The sequence below is a fragment of the Miniopterus natalensis genome, chromosome 20, assembly GCF_054644295.1.
Source record: "Miniopterus natalensis isolate mMinNat1 chromosome 20, mMinNat1.hap1, whole genome shotgun sequence".
In the NCBI taxonomy this organism is placed as follows: domain Eukaryota; kingdom Metazoa; phylum Chordata; class Mammalia; order Chiroptera; family Miniopteridae; genus Miniopterus; species Miniopterus natalensis.
In genome coordinates this window covers 27504616-27524548 of record NC_142100.1, presented here as the reverse complement: position 1 = coordinate 27524548, position 19933 = coordinate 27504616, and the positions used below count along the sequence as shown (strand labels likewise).

Below are 19933 nucleotides of genomic sequence, written 5' to 3'. Positions count from 1 at the left end.
AAGGTAGACAGGGAGAGGAAAAGAGAGCTCGAGACGGACAGTAAGGTGAACCAAATGCCAAGAGCCAACCCTTCCCAGTCCGTCGTCATTACTGCGCGTGACTGGGCCGCAGAGTCACGCGGCGGAACATTACTCAGCCGTGAAAAGGAATGGAGCTCTGATTCACGCTGCAACACGGACAAGCCTGGGCACGACATAAAACTAGCCAGACACCAAAGGACCAGGACTGTGAGGTTCCCTCCGGGATGAGGTACTAGGAGAAGCCGCCGCTCAGAGAGCAAAAGTGGATTGGGGCAGGGCCGGGGGAAGGCTCAGGGCAGGAGTTTCCTTTCCGGGTGACCAACACGTTCTGAAACTAGATGGACGCCGTGGTTGCGGGACACTGAATGTGCTCAGTGTCACTAATGGTGAATTTCGTGTTATGTGTATTTTACCCCAGGACAATTGTTAAAAAGGGATGAGTGGCCCGGCCTGCGTGGCTCAGCGGCTGAGCATCGCGACCTAGGATCCAGGAGACCTCGGTTCGATTCCCGGTCAGGGCACAGGCCCGGGGTGCGGGCTCGATCCCCAGTCGGGGGCGTGCAGGAGGCAGCCGATCAATGACTCTCATCATGGATGTTTCCATCTCTCTCCCCCCTCCCTTCCTCTCTCTGAAATCAATAAAGATATATTTTTTTTAAAAAAAGGTATGAATGGAAACTGAACACGAGGAAAAGGGAAGTCAAGCCTGCACCTGGACACCTGGACTGGGAGGCGGCTCCTGGCAGCACCCTAACTGCGGTGTGGCCTGAGGTGCGGGAGGGCCAGGCTCAGAACGAAACAGACCCTCGGATTCCCCCCAGCGCTGCCCCTGGTACATAGCTGCCTGTTCTCACCCGGAGGGACACCTGGCCTGGCGCCTTCCCAGGAACGGTCAGGATGCCCATCCCCACGTAAGAGGTGCCTCTGACGGCTGCCCTCCGTCCCCCTCCCAGTCCCCAAGCCCAGAGCTGCCCCCTCTCCTCCCCTTTGCCCCACAGACAGTAACTCAGGAAGGTGCAGCAGCCGCAGGCCCCTAGGTTCAAATCCCAGCCCCACCTGTTGGAGCGCTGTGACCTGGGCTGGCTGCCCCCACCTTTGGCCTCTTTCTGTTTCTCAACAGAAAACAAGTTGGCACTGGCCTGAGGCCTTTTGCTCTGAATGTTACCTCTGCCTGGAACACCCTCCCAGGCCTTCCAGCTCTCGGTTCCTCCCATTCATTATGCAGGTCTTAGCTCAAGTGTCATACCTCCTCCAAGAAGCCCTCCAGGACTACCCCGTCTAAAGCGCCTACGACCCACTTTTACCCAAGTCACTGCTCTTGTCACCATCTAAGGACTGATGGTGACGCTGACTTGCTCACCCCTCTCTTCTGCCTCTGGAATGAGAGGTCATGACGTTCTGATGGCGTCTCCAAGCCCCTGAGGCCCCAGGAGAGCTGAGTGCTCCATCAGCCTGGGGTCCAAGGGCACAGTGCCCGTGGTGCACCTGGGACCTGCTCTGGGGCCCTGATGGTCGTGGGCGGTGCAGGTCCCAGAGCCAACCTGCCCTGGCCTCCTGATGACACTTCCGAGTCACCAGTATTCCCGGCTTTTCCCTGCACGGATTTTTGCAACACCCTGTGTCATTGATAACACGTGTGCAGGCCGTCAAGCCCAGATCCACCCGTGGAAAGCGCCCCATTAACTTACGTGCCACCGGGAAGAACAAAGCACTGTGGGTTGAACCCTGACCTTGCATCAGTTTTAGGACACATCCCAATTTCACGAGAAAACACGCTCACGGAGGACTCAGTGGAATACAGTCATCACACCAGCAAAGCCCGAGTCGCACCTGTGCCCCAGGTACACTCACGCCTCAGGTGGAGGCGCTCATTTAATCTGACCGTGGCAGGTGCAGGCGCGTTCACCCCCAGTTCACAGAGGGAGCTCTGGGGGAGCATCAGCTTCTCACACCCACAGGGCGGTGAGGGGGGAAAGCAAAACTCAGAGATGGGAAGCGACTTGCTGGGCACCACACAGCAATACAGGAAGAAACGGAGCAAAGGCCCCAGGTGGCTCAAAAGGGAGCTGGGCCCTTCCTGATTTAGCTCCGTGGTTAGAGCGTCGGCCTGCGGACTGAAGGGTCTTGGGTTCGATTCTGGTCAAGGGCATGTGTCTAAGTTGCAGACTCCATCCCTGGCCCTGGACGGGGCGTATGCAGGAGGCAACCAATCGATGTGTCTCTCTCACATCGATGTTTCTCTCTCTCTCCCCCACTCTCTCTGAAAAGCAATGCAAAAAATATCCTTGGGTGAAGATTAAAAATAAAAAATAAAATAAATTTTAAAAAATAATAATAAAGGGAGCCTTGGAGGGGGCAGCTGGAGGGGGTGGGGGTGGGGGTGGGTTGAGCCTCCGGAAGGGCAGAGTCCAGGGTGGCCGGGGATTGCATCAGGGTCCTTGCTGCCGCGGCCTGGCCGGTGGCCTGGCACGCCTGGGCCTTCCTGGGGTGATGCAACCCTGGCAGACGGCCACCTCCCCCGTTGTGACGAGAGTGGGCCCAGGACTCCAGATTCCAGAAAAGCGTCTCAAGACAACTCCCAGCTCTGGCTGCCCGAGATGACCCCCAGGGGCTCCGTTCCCTGTGGAACCCCCAGGCCCCTGGTTCCCGCAATTGCCCTTCTATGTGCCTGTGGGTCCCGGCATGGGCTGAGACAGGTGTCACAATGAACAGATGCTCCCGTGTGCCCGTCTGCCATCTGCTCCTGGGAAGGTGGCGGGAAGGGTGAGGTTTGGTGCGGCGAAGTCCTACCAGCCCGTGTGTCAGGGCTGAAGGTCTGTGTCCCTCAAGGTTCCATGTCGAAGCCCCAGCCAGTGGGAGGGTGTTCGGAGGTGAGGGCTTTGGGAGATGATTAAGTTTAGGTGAAGTTACGAGGGTCCGGACTCCCAATGGAATTAGTGTCCTTATGAGAAGAGACCAGAACCTTCTCTGCCACCTGAGGACGTGGGACGGAGGCGTCTGCCATCAGGGAAGCAGCCCTCCCCAGGGAGGAGCCAGCCAGCACCTCGACCTTGGGCTCTCAGCCTCCAGAACTGGGGGTCGGTCTGTCTGAGCTCCCCCAGTCTGCAGCGTTTGTTAGAGTCCCCTGATCTAAGGCCAGGGCCTCAGCTTCCCCGCCTGTTAAATATGTACTGGCCCCCCAGCTCACCCGTGGTGACGTTCTGTAAATGTGACACACACACACGGGGACATGTGTGTTTGCTCACAAGGCCGAGTCACGCTCGGGTCAGCCAGCGACTGTGCCCGGTGTGTGCCGAGTGGGCCTCCACGGCGACCTCGCCTGGGGCCCTGGCCCTCCCTGCTGTGGCGTGTCCTCCGACCTCCTTCCAGGGGATCTCTCTGGGTCTGTCACCATGGCTGCGGGGTCCCCCAAGGGCTCACAGCTTCTCCAGGTCGAGCCAGCAGCACAGCAGGGGATAAAAACAGACTTTGGCTGAAAACCCACCATTTCACATGAAATCTCCAGGAGTTTCAAGGGTGACTCACCTAACAGCAAACCTCTCTGTGACGTTCCTGACAAAGATGCAGAACCGGAACCTATCTGAGGACACTTCAGGCCGCGGACACTGAGGGGAGTCTACAGGACAGCCAACCTGCGGCCTTCAGACCTTCCCAAGCGCCAAGGTCATGAGGTCACGGGAAGGCCGAGGAGCCGTGCCAGGTCGCAGGGAACAAAGCCACGGGCAGGTGAGTGCACCTGCGATGCCAGGTTGGTTCGTCAACAGAGGGTATTGGGACAAGTGCAGAAGCCTGACTGGGGTTTGACGAGTCACGTTATTTCTTGATTTGACCTTGGGACAAAGTCCTGGTGCGCAGGAAATGCACAGGGACGTGCGGGGGGGTTGGCACTGTGTTCCCAAATGATTAGGTTAAAAAAAAAGGTTCTTGTACTCTGCCTGCAACTCCTCTGTAAATGTGAGATTATTTACAAATTTTAAAATATACACGTAGCCCTAGCCGGTGTTGCTCAGTGGTTGCGCATCGACCCACGGACCAAGGGTTCACGGGTTCGATTCCCAATCAGGGCACATGGCTGGGTTGCTTTCAGCTCGATCTCCACTAAGAGGCAGCTGATCAATGACTCTCTCATCATTGATGTTCCTCTCTCCCTCTCCCTTCCTCTCTGAAATCAACAAAAACGTATTTTAAAAAAAAAGACGGGGGAAGGAGAGTATCCTGTGGGTTAGTTCGGGGGCCCAGGCGGAAACTGCCGACGTCATTGCTGACTCGTCCCTCCCGGACCCCACACGAGGTCACCAACTCTGTGCCTACGGTTCATGTCCTCACACAAGACAGGACTGGTGGGAAAGTTTTATCAGTGTTTGGCTTTAACACAGTAGAAAGACCACCCCCCACCGTGACAGCCGGGCTTCTCACAGGCCTGCGCCCTGGTCTGCTCTGCCCCCAACCTCTCGGGGGCCTTTCCCCAAATGCACGGGCTCCCTCTGCAGAGGGAGTGGGGCCAAGCTGGGGGAGTGGGCGGCAGGGCATCCTAAATGAGTGGGGAGGGACCCCCAGTGCTCCTGGTCTAGTGACAGGCAGACGCCTCTCCCGTCTCCAGGGACCAGGTGGCAGACAGATGGACGTGGGACGTGGCACGTGGCCTGGCGCCAGGCACCCCGGGTTCTGCCTCTGCTACCTGGGCGCCAGGTGTTGGGCACCCTCCCAAGGGGTAGGGCTGCTCCTGCCCCTGCCTTGGGCTAGTGGGGAAATTTAGTGATAACTTCCTGTGACCAGGGCGTGAACTCAGTGCCCTACAGCATCTTATAAGCCACCTCCACCCCCCACCCCAGCAGGGCTGCAATTCCCAGCGGAAGGACACCTGCTCAGCAGGCCCACCTGCTCCAAGGTCTGCACCTGCTGCTCCTGCCTCAGCCCCGCCCCTTCATGCAGGACCAGCTCCTCCTCCCTGCTTCTGCTCAGGTGGCCTTCCAGGAACCCCCAAAGCAGTTTATGTCACTCTCCAGGTGGGGGCTCCCGCCGTGAACCAGCCCCCGGAAGTTCTCTGAGCTCACCTGACAGCGTCAGTGACTAGTCTCTTCCTAACTGGACCCCACATTCACTCTGGGTGTTAGGAAGCCCCTCCCGGCCCAGTTCACACCCCCGAGGAACACTAGTGAATGGCTCCCTGCTGGGCTCCTGACCAAAGGGCTGGGCTCTCCTGCCCCTCTGGGTGGGAGGGAGGCTGCCATCCTGGACATCCTGTGGGCGGCAGGCTGGGTTGGCAGCCGCACCCCAGGTGCCTCCCGAGGACCGGAGACGTCTCGCTTGGCATGTCCCGCACACACAGGCAGGTCCTCCATCAGTGGGTTTTGTCAAACGTGCCAGAGCATTGGATCTGAGACCTGATGGGGCCTCGGGCTGCGAGCAGGAGGTTCATTTCCTGAGCCGGCCTCCACTTGCCCATCTGTGAAATGGGAGTAATGACCCTGGGGACACGGAACCGGCAAGGAAGTGCTGGAGAGAACGGTGCTGGTGAAAGGAGAGGGGGAAGTGACCACTGTGAGGCCCTTCCTGGAAGCCCCCGCCACCTGAGTGCAGGTGGGTCTGGGGTCCAGGCCTAGAGGGCAACCACCCACACGGCCCCTGCCTGGGGGCATCAGGGAGCTGAGCCTGAGCAGCTGGGCAGCAAAGACGTCGTGTTTGTCTGTAGGCATCACGAGGAGTCCAGTGGTGGCCTCAGCGTGGGGGGCTCCTCTGAGTGTTGGGGGCTGCCCTGAGCAAGGCAGTGGCAGGCCCTCTGGGATGGGGGGCAAAAGCCCCCATGGGTGGGCAGAAGCACCAGGGACCGTGGGCAGTGTGGACGCGATGAGGGTGGTGGTGCTGACCGGGCTGCGCTCTCCAGGCCCGAGTGAGGCCCTGGCACCTCCTGTCCCGTCCATCAGTGGAGTTCTGTGTGACCCATCTCTGCTGGTAGGATGGACAGTCTCCCTGTCCCCACCCAGGGCTTGACGGCATCTCCCAGACTCCCAGCTGGCAGTCGGGCCAGGGCCAGTAGAGGCAAAAAAGCAAGGGGATGGTGCTCCTGTGTTCAGAAGTCAGTGCTGACCGGCCAAGGGCCCGTGCCCCGGGCCGCCTCTCTGCCAGGGAGACTGAAACGGGGGCTTTGTTCAGAGGCTGCAAGGCCGGGTCCCCAGGCCACATGCCCCCTCTTTGGGAGCTCTTGTTTTAGGTACTGGAGGGCGGGGGCACCAGTCCCTGCCCTGTGTGGCCCCTGGCTGTGACCCATCGTCCTGCCGCAGCGGCCATCAGAGCGCCAGGGCCCAGGCCGCTCTCCACAGGGTGCTCAGCGGCGGCAGCAGTGTGGCGGCCAGCAGCGGGCCTGAGGTCCCCGGGGGATGGGAGGCCAGGGAGCTGCAGGCGCACACCTGGTAGCCGTCCTCCGCATGGCTCCGGTCATGCTGTCCTGGTGGGGCGTGGGCCCCCGCCTCGCCCTCCGAGCCCTCGTGGTCGGCCTGCGCGTCTCTGCAGACCAGCCAGTCCCGGGCCGTGGACTGTGGGTACCCGGGGGCCACCGCCAGCTCGCTGTCCAGCACCTTCCAGTACTCCCTGCCACGGAAGAAGTAGGCAGCCCCTGGGGAGGAGAGGAAGGCAGCTGAGCTCCACACTGCAGTGGGTGGCATTAGGGCTGGTCAGGGGAGCAGGACTGACTGGTCTACAGGGTCAGCATCTCTGTCTCAGCCCCGGGCTGGAGCCTCACAGGCTGGGAAAGCTCAGGGAGCACCTGCAGGTAGAGGGATGGATGAGACACACTCGGGTTCCTTTCCTACTGAACACTATGGAGGGCCCACTACGTGCCAGGCTGCCCTAGGTGTTGGGGACGTAACTCTGAAAACCGACCAGAAAAACTTGTCCCCGTGAAGCTGCCCCTGTGGGCGCAGGGGGCAGGCCTGGGGGTCATGAGGGGACAGGGCGTGGCACCAAGGCAGCCACATCCAGGCAGGCAAGGGGACCCCTGGAAGGTCAGCAGCTCCTCCCAGCCACCCTCTCTCCATCCCGGCCTACAGGTGGGGAGACTGAGGCCGCACCCCGCCCTCGGGCCCGCACCCCGCCTGGCTCACCGTCCGACCAGCGCATGGCGTCGTCCAGAGTGCTGGGCACGCCCCTCCAAGGGGGGCTGCGGGCCGGGTGGCCTGGGTCCATGCGCCGGGTGTGTTCATCGTAGCACCAGTACAGCTGGTCCTTAAAGAAATAAGTCTTGTCATTGTGGGCCCAGGAGAAGGCGGCGTCGACGCCACCTGGCGGGAGACCGAAGTCGGAGACGGGCCGCGGGAATCCTTCCTCTACGTTAGTGTCCTTAAACACCCAGTATCTGTCTCCTGGGGAGAGAAAGAGCCAGCTGGCGCTCAGCCCACCCGCAGGCGGGGGCCCCAGCCCTTGCTTCTCCCCCATCACCCTCCCGAGGCGATCGTCCCTACCCCACAGTACCTACAGTCCTCATGAGTATTTACTGAGTAGCTCCGATGGGCCCGAGCACCCGTCCAGTGCCGGACAGACACCTGCCCTTCGAGTCCAGCTTCTTCCCACCTGTACTTTGTCTCCTGCATCCTAACCCCTCACTGGCTCCAGCCTCATCGCCCTCTGCACTCAGCAGGACCTTTCCTGCCCCAGGACCTTTACACAGGCCGTTCTGTCTGCCTGGAACACTGTTCCCTCAGGTCCACCTGGAATTAACTTCATCACTTGTGGCTGCTGATCGCGTGGCCCCCACAGAATGAGGGCTGGGGTCTTGTGTTTTGGCCCCTGGGTACCTGCAGCGCCTCACAGTGCGGGCCACAGAGTAAGTGCTCAGCAAACACGCACCGGTAGGTACACAAAAAACAGGCTAGTCTCCGCTCTGCGTGCGGAGCAAACCACAAGCTCCGCGGTCCTCAGAGCAGCCCGGCGGGGTGCCCACCTTTAAAGAAGACAATCTTGTGGTCGATGGTGCGCTCGTACACGGCGTCCACGCCGTCCAGGTGCAGCGGCAGGCCCCGCCAGAAGCGGTGCATCTGTGCTGGCTGCAGAGACACCAGGTGCCGATCTCGATTCAGTCGCCAGAAATACTTGCCTGCGGGATAGCCAGCGTGGCTGCAGGTGGCAGGCTGGGCCCAGGGCCCCCCTTCCACCCGGGCGCTGGACCCCGTGGGGGTTACCTTTGAAGAAGAAAGCCTCGCCGCGGATCTGAGCCACCGCATCGAAGTGTGTGCTGCACCTGTGAGGCACGTCCTTCCTGGGCCTGGGGACAGAGAGAGCCTGTGGGCAGGGCAGCCCCCATGCTGAGCCACGGCAGGAAAGTCCCCTCCACTGTGGGGCAGCCACTGCCACCCTGCCCACCCCATGCCCGGTCTGAATTCCTGACCCATAGAATCCTAAGCTTTTAATGGTCTGATGTTACGGGGCAGGGTGCTTGTTACGCACCTGTAGGTGACTGGGACAGAGGCCGGGAGGACCTCCCACATGTAAACTCAACACCTCTGCTCACCCAGGCTGGAGAGCAAGTGTCCCCCCACCAACGTCTGGGGGGAGTTTAAGGAACAGCGCACAGAATTGTGCTTTTCTCAGGACAGTCAGGAGCTCAGGACACCACCTGAGTCACTGCTGGGGGGGAGGAGATGCTGCAGAGGGGACAGGGGCTCACACTTACGGGGTGCTGGACCGGTTGTCAGGGGGTTCTGGCAGGAGGGGAGGCTCCTCAGGCTCTGCAGTGTCTGGCTGTGCAGTGGGGGACACGGACTCCCGCACGCCTGTGAAGACAGGGAGGCTGCATGGAACCCAGCTTGCCCGCCTCCCTCAAATCCCAGCACCCTTTCCGAAACTCCAGGGTGGACCCGAAGCTGCTACGCGGACAGGATACGTTTCCCACGTATCCCCAGAGTCCGGCACCAGCTACTGTGTGAGCAGGACAGGCCCAACTCCCAGCTGGAGCCAGCGACGAGTCCCGAGTCACAGGTGCCTCAACCCCCCCGAAACTCCAGTCCTGGGCACAGACCCCGAAAAACAGAAGACAGGTGTTCAAACAGAAACTCATGAGTGGGTGCTCAAGGGGGAACGGTTCCTAATTAGTGGCCAAAGGTGGGGACAACCCAGACGTCCCTCGGCGGGTGGACAGAGAGAGGAAATCATTCTGCCCTAAAAGGAATGAAGAGCTGACACCTGCCAGGACCCCGAAAACAGGTCCCTCCGTGAAAGGAGCGGACACGGAAGGCCACGAAATGCCCAGAACAGGCAAATTTATGGCGATGGACAGAGGTAGAGGGTGGCGGCTGGGGTGGCAGTGACCGCTGGTGGGGACGGGGTGGGGGCGCTCCTGGAACTAGAAGAGGTGGCGGCTGCACAGCCCTGTGGGCGTATAAACCTCGTCAGGTGGTGCAAGTTGAAACGGTAAACTTTACAATAAAATAACCCGGAGGGTGGTGGGTGCTGGGGAGGGGCGGCCTGGAGGGTGACGCCAGAGGCTGAGGTGAGGGCGACATTGGAAGTGGGGGGCGACATCAGAAGTGGGGGGCGAACAGGGGTTCACCCCTCCTGAGCCGACCCCCAGGTTGGCCTCCTTCCACTGCATTTCCCACGTGCGCCCAGCAGGGGGCGCCCTGCAGCCTGCCCTGGCCAGTCCCGGCTGCGGCCGCTACTAACCTCCTCACCTAGGGGGCGACCCAGCCTCAGCCTTCCCACCATTGCACACACGGGGCCCAGGGCACCATCACGCCGGCTGTCACGCCTGAGGCCACCTAGGGCTTGGACACGGAACTGTGCCCAGGGCGCTGGGCTCTGGGGCGAGGCTGGGTCCCCAGGCAACAGCACCGCGTGTGGACTCCACACACGTGCGGGCCAAGTGGGGCACCGGGACGCTGAATGTGCGGAGCGGACACAAGGAGAACTCAGCTCCTGTGGCTCTGTGCCCAGGGGGTCCCCAGCCTCTGTCCCCACTCTCGGGGTGCCCATGCCGGCTCTGTGGGGAGCACTCACCGTAGAGCTGCCAGACGCGCACGCGGTCCGCGTAGGGGAGCCCGTAGTGCAGCGGGTCGCCCACCGGGCCCTGGTAGTAGGGCTGCATGATAGAGCGTGTGGCCGCCACGTGGCTCAGGCCGATGGCGTGGCCAAACTCGTGCACAGCCACCGCGAACAGGTCCATACCGTGGGCATCTAGGGACACGGGGAACAGTGAGCCACGGGGATGGCTGCCAGGATGGGATGAGCTCGTGCGCACAGAACCGGGTGTTGTGGGGGTCAAGAGCCCGCTCTCTACAGGCCAGCTGGTAAATCCGCCAGGTCTGGTGGGCCATCCGGACCCTGGGTTACAGGGACTGTTGTGGGACTCCGGGGCCCGCAGGGTGAGGGCTCTCATGAGGCCAGTGTGTGGACTAACTCCATGTGGTCCCCTTCTCCCCACCCACATCCACACCCTGTACCACGTGGCTCCGCCCTGGTCCCTGCAACCTCTCTGGCCACTAGGACTTGGCAGGAGGGATGCCGTGCCCAGGCCTGCAGTAGCCTCACAGCTCCCACTCCCTTCTGGAAGGCGAGACCAGGACAAGGACAAGCCTGCTCTGCTCGGCCAGTCAGAGGACACGAGAGCCGTGTCACACCATCCCAGGCCTGCAAGCCCAGCCAGGCCCGGCCAGGCGGGGATCCCTGCCAGAGACACGGGGCGAAGTCGGCCTCAACTAGAACTGCCTGGCTGTTCTCGTGAGTGGACAGGTGTGCCCCGGGGTCTGGACGCCTCAGGAGGCCCTGTCGGTTTCTCCATCCTCACAGGGTCAGTGTGGCTCCCCGCAACGTCCCAGGGTCTGTTGGGGCCCCTGGGTTACGCAGGGTCCCCAGGGCTCCACCCGGATGCACCTGAGGACCGGAAGGTCCAGGCCTCGTCATCATCAAAGTGGGTGTCCCCTGCGGTGTGGTGGTCTCCGGGGAAGAAGGCGTGGGCCACGGTGCCGCCAGGGCCATCGAAGGGGTAGCGGTCGTTGTGGTCAGCCGTGGAGAAGTCGATCTGGATGTCGGCGGTGCTGCCCGCTACCTCGTGGAAGTTCAGGGGCGTGATGTCGCTCCAGACTTTCAAGGCGTAGTGCATGAGAGCACGCACTGTGTCTCGGCCCAGGGGCGAGTCCCGCGGGAACGTGCGGACCCTAGGGCAAGCGGGGTCAGAGCCGGGGGGAGGTCACCAGGACAGGCCAAGCGCCCCACCCCCGGCTCAGTGTGCTCCCTGGAACGTCCTTCCCCGGGGTTGGGACAAACCCCTGCGGTCTGAATCTGGGTGTGGGTGTTTTAGCAGCCCCACCGGACACTAAGACTGGGACAGGCCAGGGGAGCCCCGCCACCCACCTCCACGACAGGTTCCTCTTGTTCCACTTGGTTGGGGCTGGAGCCTGGCGCCTCCTCCGAGCTGGGGCAGCAGAGGGGAGGTCGGGCAGGGAACAGCGCGGGGTTTTCATCAGTGCCAGGGTGGCCTCGTCTGCAAGGGAGGCGGTGCCGGGGGTCAGGAGCCAGGCCCAGCTCACCCCCGCCTGGGGTCCCCAGCAGCCCTGAGGGCTGTGTCCCTGGCTCCTGCAGGAGATCTGGTGGGGATGGGGTCACTCAGAGCATTTACTAACTCATGGCAGGGCCATGACCGGTCGCAGGGGCCCCCCCGGGGACCAGTACTGCCAACTCTTCCCGCATTACATGTGTCTCCCCTTCAGAGGCCAGGGGACAGACGTGTCCCCATCAGCCAGCCCTAAAGAGGGTCTTTACAAAGTCTGAATTCATTGCCAACATGTAAAAAGTGGGGTGTTCACTAAACCTCCCTCCCCAGATTTCTGGTTTCTCTGGGGAAGCTGGGAGTTTGGGCAGCACATGGTGGGACTCCTTGGTCATGGTCCAGGAACAGCAGGCCCATCCCTAAGCAGGCTGGTGGGGGTGGGGGGGCACAGGGCCTGGAAGGGAGGGGGCATTGGGAGAGACCAGGAGGTCAGGCTTTGGGACTGACCTAGGACTCCGGTGGCCTCCAGGCCCGCAAAGCGCTGCATGGCCGCAATGGCCTTGGTCAGCTCCTCCTGCGTCTGTAGCTGCCCGGTTGCGGGGTCCGGTGGGGGCAGGTAGCCGAACCTGATCAGCCACTCCTGAGGCAGAGAGAGTGAGGGGTGCAGGTGGGGGCTCGGGCGGGGGCTGGCACTGCTGTGAGGGGCAGGCCTGGTCAACCCCACCCCAGGCCTCCACTAGCCCACGGACACCTGTCCCCCGGCCTTCAGTTACTGTGCAGACAGCTGCCGAGAAGCATCTTCATAAACCTGAGGCCCCCACCGAGGGGGGCACTGGGCTGAGACCCCGGTTTATGGATTCTGGTCCTGAGCCGCGCACACATGGTGGTTAGGAGCCCAGACTCTGGAGCCAGGCTGCCTGGGCTCAAATCCCACTATTCCCTCGGCCACCTCCTTCAGGGGCTGGTGACGGGGGACCTTGACCCTACCCACAGGCCTAGCCCGGGGGTCTGCGCCCTCGATCCCAGACGTCCCACCCTCCTGTGTAGGCCCCTCTCCCCACAAGCGGAGCACCACCAGCCAGTCCTCTCTCCCAGGCCCCTCCAGCTCCGCCTAGGACCCCGAGGCCTCTGCAGGGGCGGTGGGCTCCCGAGCCCAGCAGGAGCATGGAAACAACTCCCAAGCTCGCCAGAGGGGACCCCAAGGACAGTCTAGCAGCAGGGCGAGCCCCTGGCAGGTTTGGGGGGCAACGCTGCCAGCCCCCGCCTTCAGGTGGACACACAGAGACAGGTGGGCCTGCAGCGACCACGGACCCCCCCAGCAAGGCGCCCACAATCCTGCTGCGAAGGGCCAGTCAGCCCCACCGAGCCAGGAAGGGCAGGGAGGGGGCGCCTGGGGGCCGGGCATCTAACCCCCCACCCACCCCCACGCCCACCCCCGACTTGCCAGCTCATCCCGATCTCAAAGGACGCAGGAAAATTGCCAAATGCTGAGGTTAATTTTTTTTCCTGGCAGTTAATACATTTTGAACCATCAGAGGCGGCGGCGGGGGCGGGGGGGGGGGGTGTTAACTGGAGCAACAGTGGGTCCGGGTGGGAGCCCGTCCCGGAGGCTGCAGGGCGCCGGGGCCGCAACCCCCAGGCCCCCCCAGGCCCCCCCAGGCCCCCCGCGGCCACGAGCCCCGCCCCCGCCGGCCGGGCCCCGCCCCCACCTCCCGCCGTCACCAGGGCACCGCCTGTCTCCAGGGCAACGGGCTGCACGCGGGAGGGGGGTGCTGAACCTTCCAGAAGGGGGGAGGGGAGGTCAGGGGGAGGGGCCGGGGGAGGGGAGGTCAGGGGGAGGGGCCGGGGGAGGGGAGGTCAGGGGGAGGGAGGGGAGGTCAGGGGGGAGGGGTGGGAAGGGGGAGGGAGGGGAGGTCAGGGGGAGGGAGGGGAGGGGGAGGGGCGCCCAACCCCAGTGGCCGCCGGTGGCCACCCCAGCCTGGGAGACGCCCCCCTCCAAGGGCGCCCCCAGCTCAGCCGGTCTGCGGAGCGGGAAACTGAGGCCCGGGCACCCCGCTGCCCCAGTCACCGCCAGCCTGCCCCCGCGTGGCTCCCCCGTGCCCCGGTTTTACATCTATCACCCGTGGGCACCACGTGCGTCTGTGCTGGGCGCTAACAGATGCCCCGCGCGCCCCAAACGCCCTCGTGCCTTTGGGCACATTTCCGGGGCGCAGCCCCCCGGGAGCGGCCCCTGCTGATCCCTCGCTGCACAGATGAGGAAACCGAGGCCCAGAGGCGGCGGGCCGGCTGAGCCTGCGCCCCCCTACCTATAGCCAAGCATGGCCCCCACCTGCTCCCTGTCCGCTCTTCACCCTCTCACCCCATGGGGTGACCCTCACCTCCACTTACAGCTGAGGAAACTGAGGCCATGACGACTGGCCCGTGGGTTGCTGGCTGTTGGGATGATTTCAGATCCCCCTCTAACTGCCCATGGACACAAGTGCTCACAGTGCCAGGCGCTGGGGCGACAGCGAGACCCCGCCAGGGAGACCCCCCTCTGCCGCTGTCCTCTGGAGCGGAGTCTCATGGGGACCCAAGAGGAACAGGGGAAGCATTGCCTCACGAACAATAACTACCACGAGGGGTCCTGACCGCTACCCACGGTTGGACACGTGCCTGTGGTCACACAGCGAGCCTGGGGCTGTTGGGCTTCAGGGCCTATTCCTGCAACGGCTGTGCTGTGGTGGAAGTGAGGGCTCCTACCTGGGGGTGACCTGAGGGGTGCGAAACAGCTGGCCACGTGCCCAGCGGCTCGTGCAAAGGCCCTGAGGCAGGACCTGGCTGGGAAGTTCAGGGAGCAGAAAGGGACTGAGCGGCGGGAAGAGGGAGGGAGATCTGAGAAGCAGGTGTCAGTCTGTATCCTGTCCAAACCCGTCTCATCCCTCAGAGCTGGCTGGTGCTGGAGGGCAGCCCAGTGGCTGTCAGCTAACGAGTGACAGATGCATCACCCTTCATGTGCACCCAGCATCTCACTGGAAGCCCAGATTGCCATTAATGAAGAGACAGAAGTCACGGGCGCCTGAGCACCTTTGGCAGTCCCTGAGGACAGTGCCGTGTTGGAGAACACTGCAGAACCCCGGGTCCTCTCAGCCATCCCTGTCCGCCTCCCCCTCAAACGTGAGGCTCCCCTGACTTCCCGCTGTGAGCCGTTCAGGGGCATCACCCAGTTAGCGTCCTATGGCTCTGTCCTCTTGGCCCCATTGAACAGACGAGCAGACTGAGGCCAGTGCTTGGTCAGGTCCCAGGCTGGTGAGCAGCAGCCTGGGACCCACACCATGAAAGGGGACCTGGCGCCCTCCGGGCTCAACCACAGGCGTCCAGCACGGTCCTGCCCAGGCCACACTGGCTCCCACACCAGAGTCCACAAAGACTTCTCAGTTCCTCAGCCCTGGCAGCCAGCCCACAGCCTGAACTCACTTGTTGACGGTGCCTGGGGGTGGGAGGGGCTTGGGGAGCAGGCTGGGGGTCTTAGGACTTGCTGCCCATTTATATTCGAGTTCCCCTGGCTGTGCCAGGGGCCTTGGAGCAGAGGGTTGCTCTTCTCTCTCCCCGTCTCTCCTCTCCGTTAACCCTTCCCAGCTCCCTGGCTCTTGGCTGAGGGCATGTGGCCAGTTTCTCCATTGCGGCTGTGAGGGATACGCCTGGTCTCCTGCCAGGCCTATGACTCCATCCTGAGCCCACATAGGGTCCACAGTTCCCTTGGGCACTGGGTCCAGAAACCACAGGCTGAGGCCAGAGTGATGAGGGTGACAGTCACCCCTGCCACCCCCCTCACCCCATGCCGGCCCCAGGAGGGGGACAGGGTGCTCCCAGTGCTCCCAGCAAGGTCCTGGCTCCCACCCACCATCATCACCCCTGCCCTGCTCAGCCCCTGGGAGCTCCCGGGTCACTGAGGGTGCTACTTGTCCCAGCCATCCTCATGCACAATCTCAGCCACAGACCCCTGTCACCCTCTGGGTGTCAGACAGCCAAAGTCCTACCAAACATAGACTGTTGCTGGGAGTAGAACATGTTTCGAGGGCACATTGGGGAAATCTGCCTGCAGGCCCCATGTCGCATCAGGCCTGTCCCCCGGGCCCCGGTCCTCACACACCACCTGGCAGGTCCACGCCAGCCCCCTGCTGAAGGCTGTGACATCGTGCAGTGAACCTCGATGGGGCAGTCGGATACATCATCAGGGACCGTCCACGAGGACAGACTGTGAGGCGGAGACCGCAGGCACACAACAGTGGCAGCACACTGCCACCCACAATTACAGGGCCCGAGGCCCCGAGGCCCAGACACTTCTGTTTTTTTGTTTTTGTGCCCCGACGGGGAATTGAACTGGGGACCTTTCAGTGTCCAGGGTGACACTCAACCAACTGAGCCACCCCAGCAGGGCCCAGACACTTCTGGAAGGATCCCAGGGAAAGGGGAGACAGACAGACAGACAGAAAGACACACACACACACACACACACACACACACACACACACGGCCTGAGTATTTTGCTCCTGGTATTACCTGCTCAGAAAGAACGAAAGACTCGGCACAGCGGGGGCCCTTTTGTCTCACTCCACCAGCCTGACAGCCACCACGGGCCGGGCACAGCGGCCTCAATCGGGCTTTGTTCCCAACTAAAGCCGGGTGGCCGGCCACTGCTCACGACCCTGAGCCGCTCTGTCTGGATGACGCTGGGTCACATCACAAAGGGGCCCTTCTCCTGAGAATCCAGTCAGCGGGCCCTGGGTGGTCTACAGAGGGGGTGGGAAGGAGCCCCTGCTCCCCACAAATCCGGGGTGTCTTGCACCCTCTTGCACCTCTGGGGCTCAGGCTCTGAGGTGTCACTGCCCCCCAACCGCCACCAGAGGCCGCCCTCTGCCCACAAACCAGCGGGCGGGAGGGTCCTGGCCTCCTAGGGGTCGAGGCTCTCCCAGCGAGGGCAGCGTCCTCTGCTGTCCCCACTGGGCCCAGCGCCAGGGCCCTGTTGCTCTGGGCTCCAGGCGGGGAAGCCACGTGCGCTGTCCAGCACATCCCACAGGGTTCGGGCTGGATGACCCCTGGGTGCTGCTGGGGAACCCATGGGAGCAAGGGGAGGAGGAGACTCCCAGGCCAAAGCCGGGAGGAATGCGCCCGACCCCTCTCTCTGGGCGGCGGGGAGGAACTTGGGAACTGCCCTGGGTCTGATGAACGAACTCGGCTGGACGGGGGGAGCCCCATCCCGACTGGGACCCCCATTAGCCTTCCAGGCCTGGGTTCTATTCTCACTCAGCCCAGACCTGGAAACACCATGTCCCCAGACCAGGCGCCCCAGGAGGGGATCCGGGAACCCCCAGCTCTGAAGAGCCGGGAGGAGGTGGGTGAAGGTGCACAATCGCAGGGGCAGCTTGGCTGGGAGGAAGCCAGCTGTGGGGTCCCTCAAACGTCTGGATGCGGGGGCCCTGGCTGCACCCTCCCCGATGGCTTCGAGGCCTGGGACGGCCAGGTGGTGCTGGCCAGAGCCTGTTTCTCACCCAGAACCTGTGGCCAAGTCCCGCCAGGCATGGAGCTGCAGATGCCACCAAATGCCCTCGGCTGCCTGGAACCCACCTGGAGCTCCCTAAGGCCAACGGCGCTGGGAGATGGGCCGCCAGCACCCCTTTAGGAGACTGGCGGTGGATGTGGGGGGCGGGAGCGCCCGGTGCCCGGGCCCAGGCCCCTCCGTCTGAGCGCAGCCAGGGCAGCTGCAGGGGCGGAAACCTCAGAAGGAATCTGGTTAATGCACCGGCGCCCTGGCCTGGTCTCCGGGGTACGGGGTGGCAGACCCGTATAGTCTGATCTAAATCTCCCAGGTCCACAGGAGGCTCCAAGCCTGGCGGGCTGCACGGCGGAGGGGCTGTGGGAAGAGGCCGCCGCCGCCGCCTCCAGTGCGGCTCCCAAGCCAGTGGGACAGCTGGTGCTGGCGGGACGTGGGCGCCGGGGAAGGCGGTGGCGGGCTGCGCCCGAGCCTGGGGCCGGCGGGGGCACCCATCACGCTCAGGACAGGGCCACGGGGGCGGCGGGGCCAGGCTGGGCGCCCGGGCAGTGGAAGCGGGGGTGGCGTGGGGCTAAGACCCACGCCCGGCGGGGGCTCAGGGCCGGCTCCCTCACTCCCCAGCACCCTCCACGGAGCCAACTCGAGAACCCTCCGCGCTCGGGGCGCCCACACTCCGCAGCCCCGGCCTTCCCTCGGCTGTGGGTGCGCGCCCCTCTCCCGCCCTTCCCCGGGAACGCGCGCAGGGCGCACTTCTCCCCGGCCTGCGACGCCGGCCCCACCCGCCGGGGGTCCCCTTCGGGGCCGCTCCGAGCCGGGCACGGGCTCGGGCCGGGGGACCCCGCTTCCCTCCGCGGGCTCCTGCGGCTGCGGCGCGCTCGGAGCGCACGGGGCGGGCGCCAGTTCCCAGACGCGGCGCCCGCAGGTCCGGCTCTCGGCCCGGCGCCGCCTCAGCTTTGCCGCCGGGGAAATGGGTGCAGGGCGCCCGAGGGGTCCGCCCGCCCGGGACCGCCTCGCGGCTGCGCACTCACCACCCCCAGGCTGAGGTCCTCGGCGCGGGGCGCGGGCGCGGCGCAGCCCCCGCGGGCCGCCAGCGCGAGCAGCAGCAGCAGCAGCGGCAGCGGCGGGACCCGGGCCCGGGGGCGCGGCGGGCCGGGCATCGCGCTCACACGGGGGCGGCGCGGCGTGGACGTCCCCGCGCCCGCGTCCCGAGCGCCCCGCGCGCTGCTCCCGGCCGACTGAGCCGCCCAGCGGAGGGCGGGGCGGGGCATGCTAATGTATGCTAATACAGCCGGCCCCCGCGCCCCGCCCACCGCCTTAAAGGGCCCGCTCCCTGCGCCCCGAGCCCCGCGGGGATGTTCGGAAGCCCCCGCGCCAGCCGCGCGATTCCCCCGGGGGCGGGGCGGCCCGAAGGAAGGAGTTTGCCCCGTGTCCCCGCACGGTCCCTGGCGGGTGGGTGCAGGGTCCAGGGTCCGGGCCGCACCCCCGGGGAGCTGACCCGGGCTCCCGCCCAGACCCCGCGCGGCAGCCGCAGCGCCCAGCGGACGCCAGGTGGCGCCCTTGCCCCGCAGTGGAAGCGGCTGGGGGCGGGGAGCGGGGAGCGGGGCGGAGGCCGTGGGGGGGGCTGGGGTGCGCGCGGGGAGGGGAGGGGTGCGCTGGGGTGAAAGTTTGGGAGGGGCAGGGGTCTCTGGCGGGGCCAGCGAGGGCGGACGGCCTGTGGTCACCGTGGGCTTGGGGCGGGGCGGGGCTGACTTTTTGGTAGTTCCTGCGTGCGAGTCCGGCGCATGCTCGGAGCTTCCCGTGTTAATCGCGTTCACTTCTCACATCCTCTGCTTAAAACTAACATTCCCGTTTCGAACGAGGAGACCGAGGCCCAGAGAGGTGCAGTGACTTGCTGGAGGTCGCACAGCCAAAGGGTCCCGGGCAGGCTGTGCGGGCTCCCGGGCCCCAATGCAGCCGCGCGCGCACCTCGCATTGGGCTCCCTCCCTGCGGGGCTACGGCGGCTCCCTCTGCGCCCAGTCACAGCTGTTGTTGGGACCTATGTCCCATTCTACAGACTGGGAAACTGAGGCCCACGCACTTCCGCTGAGTCTCCGTCCCCGTCTGAGGGGCTGAGGGCTGGGTTCCAGGCAGAGATCCCTCCTCCCGGTCCCCCGCTTTCGGGGGCCTCGCTCTTCCCGTGCCTGTTTCTCCCTGAGCCTCCGCGGCCCCGTTGGAGCTGCACCTGCTCGCGAACCCATTACGGTGACGGAAGGCGGGCGAGCTGCGAGGCGCCGGGCCTGCGAGGCTCCTCCCGGGCACATCCCCGCATTTTGCTCACGTGCACCAGGACCGCGTCGCGGGCACTGGCAGTGGCCCAGCTCAGCCTGGCGGCCGTCAAGGAAAAGGGGATTTATGGGCTCATTAAACTGGGACATCCCAGGGCGCACTGACGTCACCTCTGTGGGCTTGGTCCTCAGGCAAGATCTCTCCGATGGCAGCAGGGGCCCTGCAGGGCAGCTAGGGGCACCCACACAGCGTGGTAAGCCCAGCCACGGTGGGCCGTCATTGGATAATGTGGGTCATGTGTCCATCCCCAAACCAACCATGTGGCTGGGGGACAGAAGTGAGCCCCACTACCTGCACTGACCTGGGAAGGAAGGGAGGTGCTGACAAGGAAGTGGAGGTGAAGTTGAAGCAGGAAGGTGGATGGCAGGCAGGGCTGGATCAAGGGCCTCAGCAGAGGCGTAGATCCACATGGTGTAACAGTTCTGCCTGCATTTGAGGACTCTGAGGGCGAACCCCGGCTGAGGGGCTGTCTGAGGCACCATGGAGGGACCAACATCAAGGGGCGGTGAGGCAAGATGTGGCTAGTGACAGTGGCCTAGGGTCACAGACATAGGAAGGGCCTACAGATAGGCCAGGG

The 19933-nt window shown here is 64.1% G+C and overlaps 1 protein-coding gene across 1 annotated transcript; it reads right to left on the bottom strand.

Moving 5' to 3' along the window:
• Positions 1-4961: 4961 nt before the first annotated feature.
• Positions 4962-12132, bottom strand: MMP17 (matrix metallopeptidase 17). The gene is made up of 9 exons (XM_016203118.2): positions 12005-12132; positions 11362-11491; positions 10882-11165; positions 10009-10185; positions 8687-8786; positions 8196-8278; positions 7958-8110; positions 7122-7379; positions 4962-6634 (listed from the first exon to the last, which is right to left on the bottom strand). The coding sequence occupies exons 1-9, from the start codon at positions 12042-12044 to the stop codon at positions 6309-6311; spliced, it is 1551 nt and encodes a 516-aa protein (XP_016058604.2). The 5' UTR covers positions 12045-12132; the 3' UTR covers positions 4962-6308.
• Positions 12133-19933: the final 7801 nt, after the last annotated feature.

Coding starts and splice junctions, on each gene's coding strand:
- MMP17 (XM_016203118.2), bottom strand. CDS start 12,044: ATGCAGCGCTTTGCGGGCCTGGAGGCCACCGGAGTCCTAG. Junction 8,111..8,195: donor CGAGGCTTTCTTCTTCAAAG/GTAACCCCCACG, acceptor GCTATCCCGCAG/GCAAGTATTTCTGGCGACTG. Junction 6,635..7,121: donor CGCCATGCGCTGGTCGGACG/GTGAGCCAGGCG, acceptor TCTCCTCCCCAG/GGGCTGCCTACTTCTTCCGT.